Source organism: Catharus ustulatus, chromosome 5 (assembly GCF_009819885.2).
Source record: "Catharus ustulatus isolate bCatUst1 chromosome 5, bCatUst1.pri.v2, whole genome shotgun sequence".
Lineage (NCBI taxonomy): Eukaryota > Metazoa > Chordata > Aves > Passeriformes > Turdidae > Catharus > Catharus ustulatus.
The window spans coordinates 49,291,416-49,304,577 of NC_046225.1; the positions used below are offsets into that span (position 1 = coordinate 49,291,416).

General features: G+C 40.3%; 1 protein-coding gene across 1 annotated transcript; it reads right to left on the minus strand.

The window, feature by feature from the left end:
• Positions 1-1,894: 1,894 nt before the first annotated feature.
• NIPAL1 (NIPA like domain containing 1) lies at positions 1,895-11,152 on the minus strand. Its single transcript, XM_033060861.1, is given in 6 exon segments — positions 1,895-2,844; positions 2,963-3,123; positions 4,808-4,898; positions 5,359-5,415; positions 7,045-7,422; positions 10,882-11,152. Coding segments are annotated over 6 exon segments (1,563 nt in total). The 3' UTR covers positions 1,895-2,239.
• Positions 11,153-13,162: the final 2,010 nt, after the last annotated feature.

The following is a 13,162-nucleotide window of genomic DNA, read 5'->3' on the forward strand; positions in this document are numbered from 1 at the left end:
AAGTTAATTATTGACAGCAGTTGGTATACAAGGAGTCCACACCCTTCTCAAACAAAAGTATTATGATACATCTTTTAAAAATGCCAATGCACATCCATTCAACAACTGGACTGGTTACATTTTCTTACAAATAACTCATTTCTCACATCACAGCTATGACTCTGTAAGCAAATAAAGGGCCACAAACTATGCAAAAGCATTTCTTTTTCTCTTCTTTACAGTCAACATTTTCTTTGGTTATTCTTTGAATTGTGTAATCCAGAGTGAAAAGCAATTCTAGTTTTTTGTTAAAAAAACAACTATAAAATCCCCTCCATCCTTAGTATTTTTATTATTTGTATTACTTGCTTTTAACTATAAAGATTTTGAAGCTTGAATCTGGTCAATAAAACCAAAGTATTCTTCACATTACCCAAGAAATACTGAAACCCCGACAGTAGATTTTCTTGTCTGAAACTTTTTTAACACAAGTATTTTAACAGCAAATAATTGCTGCGAATTGCATCACTCAGTTAAACTGAAAAATATTCCAAATTGAAAATGTATACAATGTCATTATATTTTGAAGGCAAGTATGTTTTTTGTGAGAATGTCCCTTTTGCTGGATAACACGCAAATATATCTGAAATACAAACAACAACCCTTTTGTTCTTACAGATAAAGGATGAGCTTTCTTTGGCAGAACAATTTTTTATCCATCCAAACTGTCCTCTTTTACTAAACCTTTTGAACATTAGAAAACATATAGCCTGTTTCGTGAGGAAGTTCTGCTTGGCATATAAATCTCAGCTGATTAAAACCAGTTTTTAACTGCTGAACTGCTGGCATCCTCTGGCAAACTTTCTGGACTCACACTTAAAAATCCAATGATTGGAAATACTGTTTTTTGATGAGCTTGTCACCACCCACACTGTCTGACTGCTGAAGTTACTTACTTAGAAAGCAGAAAACAAAGAGGACTGTAATGAGTAAACCATGGGCTGTACAAGCTTTTTTGTGACAGGAGTATCAGTGACCACAACTGAGGAACTACAGTACTGCAGTAGTCACCAATCTTCAAGGCCTCTGGTAGGTTAATATATTGTTAAACATCTAACAGAGGCCAATACTAATTTTTAGAAAAGATGAAAAGTCCAAACTAAAAAAAAAGAGACATTCTGATGTTTCTCACCCCTTGCCTACAGCCCAACCTTTACCTAGCAATTTTACAAGTAGTGCATGGATTGTAAAATTGATTTTGAACTTAAAAAAGTATAAAAATTAACAGGACTGCTTTATTATTAAAAAAGAACAATACCTTCCCAGAAAATGAGTAAAAAAAATTCAAAAGCTTAAATGGGTTTTAATTAATAGATGGCCATATTAGGAAGTAGTATGGAAATAAGTTAAGTCCCTTCTTAATCCTCAAAGTAATATAAAACAAAGTGGAAAATTTTAATTGCATGTTCTAGTTTTCTCCTGCATTTTAATACTTAATTCTATAACCTTATGTAACCTTTTAAAACAGTAGCAACTGTTTTCAGGACCCTAATGAATTTTCTATTTTTAACACTTGGTCTAAGTTTTGAAATTAAAATGTACAGGCACATTCAGAGATTCACAATCCATTCAGGATTCTTTGGGTAAGAAAAGCTGAGACTTAGCAAGAACGGTATTTGCTAAAATTTTTTTGTGACATCTAATCAGTGTTCATTGGCAAGTCATCAAAAGTGAAAAAAATCTTGCATAAATTTTTATATTAAAAACTAGAAGGCTTAAACACTGTTTTCTTCAAGTTATGTCTTCATTGAATATCCTTCATGTAGAGTATCTACAAGCTTGCTTGGCAATAAATTATAAAAATATAAAGAAAGCCAGAAAAAATAAGGTCATCACCAAGATAATAGCAGAGTATCTGCCACTTCATCAAGGATTGTTTTTTATCCTTTTATCCTTACCAATTTTTTAAAATGTGGCTTACAAAGAACATTCTTTTTTGCTGAAATTTCCCAAGGGATGCTGCATCAAAAAAGGACCGTGTTTTTTTCATTGCCTAACATATAATCACCACTAGGTTTCTGTCATGCTAATTACTGAACATTTTCATTCATTACTGCAAACATAGAGGGGAGTGGCCCAAATTTAACAGGCTTCACGAAAAATTTCCAGAGGACTGCAGAAAAGTAGAGGCTTCTAGTAGACATGGGTGGGCTGAGTTAGCAGTTCATGATATTTTGATGATAAACACTGCTTGAGTGTTTCATTGACTGAATAAAATGTTGTCCTCCTCATACACCAAAGCCGGGTCTTCCATGCTTTCCAGCAAAGTGTGACTGGTTTCAATTTCATGGTGTGGCCGTGACGGTTCTTTGGCAATACTGGACATCAACTGACTCCAGGTGATGCTAGTGTTCTTGAAAGCATGCAATAGGAAAATGCCAATGATGATGCTGCAGAATCCACTCAGGGTTCCAATGATATCACGCGGTTCCATACTACTCCACTCCTTGAACAAGATGATGGAGCAGGTCACCACTGTCGTAGTGAAGCACACGTAATAAATGGGTGTCACGAGGGATGTGTTGAACACGTCCAGTGCTTTGTTGAGATAGTTGATCTGAGTGCTGACTGAGAGCACCAAGATGCCCACCAAAAAGTAAACCAAAGGATGGCGATAGGCTGGCTTCCCCTCCAGCATTTGTTGAATGGCAATGCCCAGGCCTTTCACAGATGAGACAGAGAAGGCACCGATGAGCGAGCAAATTAAAATGTAGATCAGTATATTTGTTTGACCTCTTTTTGGAGCCACGAAAACAATGAGGACAAGGGCAACGACTGTTAGGAGAACAGCAAATGTAACAAATGCTGTAAAAAAAAGGAAAGGGGAGAGTAATGAACATGAGATATAATGTCAGACTATGTCCATGAACATGGACACTTCCCTATGAACTGTACCATGTGTTCACTGCAATTGCATACAGACCTGGATCTTGTAGCTTTCTTTCCATCTCATCTAGTGAGGTGACCTCCTCCTCCTCTGGGGCATGAATAACCATGACTGTTGACCCCAAAATGCTCAGTACACAGCCCAGCTTTCCATGAATATTCAACTTCTCATTTAAAAAATAGGATGACAATATAGCACTGTTCAGCAAAATAGAAATAAAATGTTCAGCTCCACCAGCCACAAGAGACATTAAAAATCTCTCTGTGTAGCATAGCAGTAATTCAAAACCTCTTTTGAATTTGGATATATGGTAAATCAGCCTGAAACAATCAAATTGTAAGGAATTTTTCCAAGAAAGTTGGTCATGACCATGAAGTCAAGGTCAGGTTTTAGGGAGTCCAGCAACTCTCATTGCTTTCCTCCAGGTTGTAAAAGGGCCCAAATTGCCAAGGAATTTCTCATTCCTGATTGCCTGGGTCAGGGTATGCACTCTCACCGCAGATTAGCCATAAGAGTTATTTCTTGCTTCCAAAAATGGTTCAAAACACTTAATTTCCATTACAACCAATGCACATGAGTTTTGAAACTGTTCCTCATCCCTCCCCAGGCTCTCCCATCCAGGCACACTTTCTGCCTGGCTTGCCAGGACTCCCCCCAAAACACAGAAGGCACATCTCCACCTTTCAAGATGGATCAGCCCCAGGATCTCCACGGGGTTGATTATTTAACCTAAAGACAATAACATGGCCTAAATTAAACTACTCACAGGGCATAATTAGCCTGTTAGAGCACAACCTTGGGCACAAACACAGGCTTAATGGTGTGTGAACACACTCCATAACAGTTATTCAACCCACTGATCAAAATACAGACATTTTTTCACAAGGGCAATGAGTTCACTGACATGAAGTTCTAACAACCTGTCTCATGAACATTCAAACAATTGCTATTCCCATAAATAAAACTCTAGCTGTTTTGTACAGTAGCAGCCAGGCAGTCAATTAATCTGCATCTACCAACAGGCTGACCCCAGCACCACTGCAGGGACTCAGTCATGTTGATTTTGCTATGACAGAGTGGTCATAGCAAAATTATGCAATTATTGCATAATTATTGCAAGCATTTGAGGGGTTTTTTCGGTGGGGGTTTTTTGTTTGTTTTGTTTTGTTTTGTATATGTGGTACATGTCGTTTTAAACACAGTGTTTCATATAGAATACTCAGCTCTTAAAAATCAGAGTTTTATATTTAAAATACAAGAATTTAATTTACCTTAAAACTTTTTTCCTATAAAATTTTTTATGCATAGTCCCTGTCTTTTATGCTGCTATGATAGCCACATTACTGTATGTGCTTAAGAACTTGGAAATTATTTTTTTCTTCATACATAGGAAACAATAAGTCCCTGAAGGATATTTATGTTTCAAAAAACCCACAAACTTAAATTTAAATTTGAAAACATTTTGTGAAGGAATACCATATTTTTATTTCAAGTTTTTTTCATAACTGAAGAACAGGATAACAGTTTTTTTAAAGTTCCAGTTCTCTAGGAAGAGATAAATTACCTTCTCAGCAGTGTACCTGGTATATGCTGATACGATTTACTTTGTAATCTAAGTGGAAAGCTACTGGGAAGGCATTGAGTGGTCTTTCCAACAGGACTTTTGGCTCTATCTATCCAGAGAACTCAGTTCTGAATAAGGAATCCAGTTCTAAATAAGGAAAAATATCTTTTCAACAAGCAACAAAAAGCATTTTTTGTCCATAAATTGCTTTTCAGTTTTCTTGTTAAAAATCTCTACTTTCAGTCAAAGACAGTATTTTTTTCCCCTCGTGCAGTGAGTGGTTCATTTGCCAAGGTTTGGTCCCAACTGGTACTGACCTTATGAGAACACTCAGTGCACCCAAAGGGGTAACTAAGGTTGCAGGTGCAAAGGCATAGGCAGCAAAATTTGCAGCTTCTCCTAATCCCACTGTAGAAGAAAGAATATTTGGATCAGCTTTCAGGAGGATATTAAAAGGCATACTATTGTAAATATTTCCAGTGACAGCTATGATAGAAAATACAAACCAAAATCTTTGTTCTGCACTATATATATACATTTTCATTTCAAAATTAGCTGCACAACCTCTTCTGGAAATAATAAATGCTGAAGAAAGCTAAATATTTTTCTCCTAACTACTCCTAGAAGCTGGACAGATGCAATCCCACTGCATTTGACCAGATATAAAAGAAAAGCTGTTTATTCTGCAAAGGGCTCTGAAGACCAAATGCAGTATTTGAAAGATGGCATGTCAGAACAACTTGTCATAAATGTGATTACAAGGACATTCTTTTTAGTGAAGGGAATGAAAAATCAGGGAATAAATCTCTTTAAAACAATCTGCTTTTTGAAGATTTACATATAGGTTGAGAGGAAAGAGGTAACTTACTTGATAGTAGTCCAGCCCACCAAAGCCATTCCTTCAAATAAGAATATCCACCTTGTCCTGAAAGAGAAAAAATAATCTTATTTTAGAAGAAACAAATCCCTCACCTTATTGTGAGAAACATAAAGTACAGCTTCACATTTGCACCTACAAAGTACCAAAAGAGTATGTTACCTGGATGCAACAATTTTTTTTTTTAATTTGATTTTGACTGACATTTTATTAACCACTCCAGAGGTTTCTGACTTGGACTTCTAAAAAATGCTGTTTGACTAAATATACATAGAGGGAAAGCAAAAGTAAAATGTTGATAAAGATTGGCAGTGAGCTTAAGAAATGTTTCAAAATACTTTTCCAGGTCAGATCCAATATATTCATACAGTCAACTACAGTTTGACTCTCATTTTACTTTGGGATGGAAGTAATTAGAAAGAAAAATGCCCCTGTTTTTTTGGTTTTTTTTGTTTTTTATGTTAAACATAAGTAAATGGAATATTCAGTATCAGAGTTTTCTCAAATAACCAAATTCTCTGGAATAACATATTGCAAGAAACACAACAAACAAAATAAAACCTGCTAATGCTATGTGTTTAAATCCATTGCAAAGGAAATTATGAGATTCATGCAATTGTTCTTTTTCTACCTTCTCATCTGTTGACTTTGATGAAGGGATAGTTGTACTAACTGGAGAAACTTGTGTAATAAATGTTTCTACAACTCATTGCACTTATTTTTAAAAAGCAAAGCAAAATCAAAAAGCTAAACCTAGTTACTGCCTAAGACTTTCCATGTCAAATTCGTGTGAAAAAGATTGAAAAAAGAGGGAGAAAGGCATTTTGAAGGGTAAGACAAATGGAGAATTCTATTTGCTAACTAATTGCTCCTGGTGAGGAAATAGCACCAGTTCACTAGATTTACAGTAATTTCACGACCATAAGGTGCACCGGACTATAAGGCGCACCCCCAGGAGTCGGCAAATTTCGCAACTTTGTACATTACATAAGGCGCACCGGACTATAAGGCGCTTTTTTTTTTTTTTGCAGTGAGGATCCGCCCCCAGCTTCCCCCACGCAGTTGCTGGCCGAGGCCCTGCCTCCACCCGGCAGTCATGGGCCACCGGGCCCCCATGTACCCGGCAGGAGCGGCGCTGTGGGCCCCTGGACCTCCCTGCACCCGGCAGCCATGGGGCCCCGGGCCCGCCTTCACCCGGCTGCCGCGGCACTGAGGCCCCGTGGGCCTGCCTGCACCCAGCAGCCGTGGCACCGTGGCCCTGCAGCCCCGCCTTCACCTGGCTGCCGCAGCCTTGCCAGTTCCCCCCACAGCTCGCGGCTCACACTTCCGGGTTGGCAAATTTCCGAACTTTGTACATTATATAAGGCGCATCGGACTATAAGGTGCACTTCCGGGTTTGGGCCAAAATTTTAGTCAAAAGGGTGCACCTTATAGTCGTGAAATTACTGTATTTACCCCCTGCACCTCCCATGGTCCTGTGAGTTCTGAAATCCCAGTCCCTGTAATCATGCACAGAGAAATAATACCATGTCTCTATCCCTCACCAAGACAGGACTTCTGATCACCACTGAAGTAGTTTTAAACATATGATTTGTGACTTGAACCTTGATTTTGTCAAGTTATAAGAGGTGTTGTGTTTGTGTCCCCAGCAGGAGCAACTCTGGCACCATCACTTACCAGCTCGGGTGACTCCTCTGTCTGCCAGTTTCAAAAGTCCTTTCTTCTTCAGAATGAAACTAGAACCAATAAAGATACTGGAACCTATAGCCAGAGCCAAGCCAATGAAGAGGTGGTATTTGCTTGCAGAAGGCATGGAAATGCTCCAGTTTGTGTCATTGCCTCTCCCCTCCATAGAGGTGAGGAAAGGAGACTGTGATTCAAACATGTTGATGATTTGGCACCATGCTTAGCAGGAGTCACGGTAAGAAAAAGAAAGCACAGCACCTAGGAGCAGAAAAAGGACAAATGATTCACGAGACAGGCCCAGCTCTGGAAGAGCTCTCTCCACTCTGCTCACTCCTTTACATGTCTTTGCAGAGCTCCTGTAATTTCTGACTGTGCAAATAACACACAAAACCCACACAATGTAGACAATAGTTTCCTGGGTCATTACCCACTCCTGTAGCTCACAGGTGATTACATTATCTTAAATACATATTTTGCACTTCATTGGCTCAGACAAGCAATAAGGGAAATATCAATGAATGCAAAAAATTTAAAAATTAGCTTCAATTTAAAATTCAACTCAAAATCTTAAAAGCTAACCTGAAATCTCAAGATGAAAGGGCTCATTTTTGTTGTGCAGAGACCACAAACATGTAGCCAAATCCATGATTTTGGACTTGGCCTGTTAAAGTAAGCCTGTTATTCAAGGGTTCTGTTTTTACATCCATAGCTGAGATTGGAAAAACAAATGGAAAAAAAAGAAAGGAGAATCAAACAGGGAGCAAACTCTCACTGCATATGGGCATTAAGACATTTTATTAAAACTGTTCAGTAAATACTGTGTGAGTTAAGTCTTATTTAACCAATCACAAAATTTTCAGGCCTCATTACACCTCACAGCAAATTTAATCTAACCTCAATAATCCTTGGGTGGAGGCAGATCACAGCCACAGGGGACAGTTCCCCCAGCTATCCCTGCAACACTGCTGGAGATGTGGGTGATCCTGAGCAAAGACAGCCAAGCCAAGCGCTATCTGTATGACTATGACAGTCTGGGAATGACATCATTGCTATCAGCCTAGACTTGTTTCTAAAGGAAAAAGGGGTATTGCATTTCCAAGAACAAAAGGAGGTGCTTTTTTTTGCATGGGGAAACAGGGGTCAGGCAGCAAAGCTGCAACAGGGCTTAGGTAGTCTAGGCTGACGTCTCAGTTTGTCACAGTAGAGTACATCAGGCAACCAGTGTGGATTATAGAACCTAGACTGGAATATTTTAAGAACAATCTAGGAAAAAAAGGCTTATTGTGAAGACATTGTTAAAATATGAAACAGTTTGCAGAAGTACAAAAGCTCAGTCCACTGTGATACATATAAAGCATGTGAGGCAATAACTAGTTTTGTTTTCCATGTTTTCCCTGTAATTAAAATAACACATGAACGATTCATCCTGATGAATGGTAGCATCAGTAATACACTCCCTTTTTTTTCTTCCCCTCCCCCCCCCCAGCTGAAAAAATGCTACTTGGGGACTTGGTAGAAAAGCTCTGGAAATAATAATGCTGTATCAAAATATATCCCTGAACAATTAACAAGAAGTAGACTTGGATAATTCATTTAATACAGCTAACAAGGAACAGTTAAAATACATAAGGTCTTAAAAATATCATATTTGCAGTTGTAATGCTGGTATTAACTTTGGGAGATAGCACACTTTACAAGTAAGGAACTACTGGGTGCCTGCTCCCTGTTTTCTTATTCCATACTATACAACAAACATACTACAGGAAGTTATAATTTGATTTGCAGGCTGTGCAAAGACATTTCCTTGTTTGGCAAGAGTGTTTCCATACAACAGGAGTTGTTTTGTATTGCAAGTTAGACCTAATAAAAATGTTCCCACAAGATGGGTATGCTCATATTCCCCAGCTGAAGATTAAAATCTTAGAGAACCTAGATCAACATGCAGTTATTATTGCATAGCATGTAGGATAGATACTATTCTACACTCTTACTTATCATAACTAGAAATTACAGTTGGATAATGTAAAAAACTGGAATTAGCATTTGCATTTGGAATTATTTTAAAACCCTAAAGTATTAGCATAGACTTAGAAGAAAAAAAATTGGCACGCACTTGTTTTGACATGATTAGTGAAGAACAAATCACAAAACAAAATTATAGAAAAGTCCTTTCAGCACAAATATATTTTCTCTTAGTAAACACATATCAGGGCAAGACAAAAATGCCCCTGCTCATGGCAGAAGGATTGGTCTAGATAGCCTTCAAAGGTCCCTTCCAATCCAAACTATTCTGTGAAAAAAATCAATGGAGAGTAAATGAAATCCCTTAGCTCCAAATACCTACACTGATGGTAAACCAGGTTGGTGTGAGAAGCAGTAACATTCCTTGCCTTTAATCAAAAGAAAACATGAAAATAAACACTCCTACTATCTGTTATAATGATGTTGCTATCTGCAACAGTAAAGACAGCTTTCTATCAGTGCATTGGGTTTATACAGTGAAGAATATAACAATTTTCTTCCCCCTTTTTTGTGACTGGTGTACTTCCATTTAGCTGGAGATGAATGGCAGGCTTATTTCATTTCACATGACATTGCTGCTATTTTTTCTATGTATTCTAAAGTTTTTCATTCCTCAGCATACATTGTGAAATAAGGAAAATTTAATCATGCCATTTGTACTAAGTCACCCAGTGACTGCCACAGGTTATTTCTCTCCTTTCTGAATTACAGTATTTGCCCACATTCACAAAGAAACATTGGATTTGTCACTGAGAAGAGTAATTTTGAATGCTTATGATCTCTGTTTATTGTGTTGAGCAGTTTTTCATAGTTTAAAAAAAACGTCATTTGTTCCACTTGCGTGAAAAGTGGCGTGTCACTGCACTGATCAAAGAACCAGCTGAAGGATGGGAAGAGGACGCTGATCTGGGAATTACTGTTATTTTATTGCCCCTGTGAACAGTCTGAGGATCACTTGGAAAGGTGACAAACTGAGGCTGCCTGGCTTGGTCGGTACAGAGTTTCTGTAGCTAAGCTAGTTTCACCTCCTACTTCCAAATGTCAACAAACATGAATCTGTCAGCAGAACCACTCCTTGCAGAAGTAATCTCTCCCAGCTCTGACTCAAGGCTGGCAGCAACAGGAAACCTGTCTAAGCTAAGGCAGCTGCTGGTGTAACTTATAAACTATTTTTATGATTCAGCTAAACTTTTTTTGTTTGGTTTTTTTTGTTGTTTTTTGTTGTTGTTGTTTTGTTGTTTTGGGGTTTTTTTTGTTTTTTTTTTTTGTTTTCCCTCAAACACGTAAATATTCTCTATGTGAATTGGGTAGATCAGCCACCCAGGTGCTTCACACTGCTCGTGACTGTCTAAGTTGCTGTCGTTCTGCAGTCCAGGGCTGACTTGCCCTGGTTAGTGACAGCCAACTTGGTTCGTAACCTGCCACTGAAGATACTGGTCCTAAATCATCTCGAAAACGAGTTGCTGGGATGAGACAATAATTTGACCATTTCTATTGAGCTCACGACTCGGCTCACCCCTGGCAGAAACATGAAACGCCTTTCTCGGTCGCCCGGGAAATACCAAGGCGCTGCTCCTGGGGCTGAAAGTGAGTGTACCGAGAAGCAGCAAGGAATTTTTCCCTGGCACACCTGGAGTGGAGGCTCACCAAAAACACAAAACAAAGCCGAAAAGATGTTTAACCCGAGGCAGGAGCCTGCCCAGCGCCGGCCGCGCGCCGCTCCTCGGAAAACAACCGGGAGACGTCCGGGCGGAGGAGAGTCCCGTGGGTGCGGGGCTCCGGACACCGCGCCCACCGCGACCCCACCGCGACCCCTCCGCGACCCCTCCGCGACCCCTCCGCTCAGAGCCCGCGCCATCCCCGGCCCCGCGCGGACACTGACCCTCGCAGAGAGACGCTGACCCGCACGGCAGGACGGACGGGTCCCATGGGGCAGAGACCCCACGGTTGCGGGCCCCACGGCTGCGGGCCCCAGGGCTGCAGGCTCCGCGGGCTCCGCGCCGGCGGCTCCGCCCGCCCCGGGCGCGGCCCGGCGCACCTGGGCGCGGCCGCTCTTCGGAGGAGACGGAGGTGGCATCCCCGCCACCCATCTGGACCCGTCCCTGGGGGATAAAGGGCAGGCAGGGCTCCAGGAGTGATCCCGAATGGACTTTTTATATCGCTATCAAGTCCCAAACCTGGGGAGTTCTGTGGCCTCACCTGAACACTCAATCCGAAGAAGAGCGCTCTCTCCTGAAATACCTTGGCAGCATTTGCCTTTCCTGAGAGTTTCTACAGATTTTGTTTTCTTCCCCTTCGCAGCTGGGAGAAGAGGTGAGCAGTCTTGATGTGCAACCATTTAGGTTTGAGACAAGCTGCCAGCGCTCGCTTTGGCCAGTGGATCTGTCGGCAAGCAGAGGGATTCCCTGGCCAGACTATGCCAGCGTCGTAAAACAAGGGCAGTGCCTGTGATGCATACCCTGAATGACTCCCTGTGGCTTAACAGGCTCCAAGTTGTTACAAGAAATAATTATCTTTATTACCCAATCCATAGTTGCAACGTGGAAGTCTAAGGTCTTGGTTTTGACATGATTAAGTGAAATACATTTACTAAATGTAAGGCTTAATAAAACATTACATGTTGCCCACCAAACTTCCTGGCACAATCTGCAGACCTTTAGCATGCACAAAGATTTCCCTAACTGGAGGCAAAATTGCAATTTAACACACCTCCACAGAGCACCACAGGGACATGCAGGATTGAAATTAGAGCTGTAACCAGGTTTTGCAGCACAGTAACAAAACTAATCATCAATGGATTTGAAAAGTTTTACCACTGGGGCATACTGCTTGTGATATATGTTATAATTCGTGTTTATATAAAAGGATTGTATGAAATAAAATAAAGTAAAAAGAACCTTAAAACACCAAGCACCCGGGGCCATAGACAACGGCCGTAATTAACATACCAACAGACCTAGCCCGGCAATCTCCACAACGGACGGGAAAAGGACCTGTTAAGTACCACACATCAGACAGCCGATCACCTCCGCTGGTTCCCGTAAGCACTCCCAAGGAAAATTACACATCAATGCAGAGCAGACACAGCCTTCATCAACACGCAGGAAGGACCTTTGTCCAGGGCAGCACCAGAAAAAGATTTAATCTAAATATGAGAATCTGCAGCAGAAACAAAGGAAATTCTCGCCTCAGGCCAGGAAAAACTGTATAAAGCTGGACTCTGAGATGGCAGGGTGTGAATACAGGGAGATCTGATGCGGTAGAGATCAGATCAGCGTGTGTGTCCACCCAATGCCGACCCCGGGCTCGGCACTGTCGTGTTTTCGCTTGTGGCTTCCCAGGACCGTATTTTCGGTCGCAAAAATAAAAATTGCTGTTTTGCTATTTAATTCGACTTGATTTGGTTATTATCTATAACACTGCTGAAATACAATGACATTATCAGCAAAATAACTTGATTTTCCTTTCCTTAGGCATCCTTGACTTTGCAGTCCTGTGGTTTAAACCAAGAGATGAGTCTCAATATCTTTGTCTCATTTTTTATTTCTGTATTTATTTTTTAGCATAACCAGCACTCTGTATGTTAGGGGAAAAGGAACATTGCATTTGGGTTTTTTGTGATTTTAATCACCATTCCACTTTATCTTTACTGTGTCTACACTATAACAAATTCTATGAAAGGTGGCCTGGATCCAGTGCAGACTGCATGATAAAAACTTTGACTTCTCTTCCTTAACATTTCTAAAGCAGATTACTGCTAAAAAAACAGAGCAATAATTTAAAATGGTATTTGAAACAGTTAAATCAAAAATTTAAAGCACAATCTGAAAGTTTGGGAGCACACTGTGATCTTGTCCAACATAAGCATGCCCATAGATAAAACCACATATATGGACAGATGCGTGTCTGCAGTCTGCTTCAAATTCCTAATTTTGTTCTGTGTCCTCTCAGATCTGTCAACTCTGTGCGTTCACATCCCTGTTTCTACAAAAATGTGTCAATTTTTTGAGCTTGCTGCAGTCCTGCAAGTGACTCAGTTGGCAGATCTGTGATAATATCCACAAAGTCCTGCTGAAGCGGCAGAGAG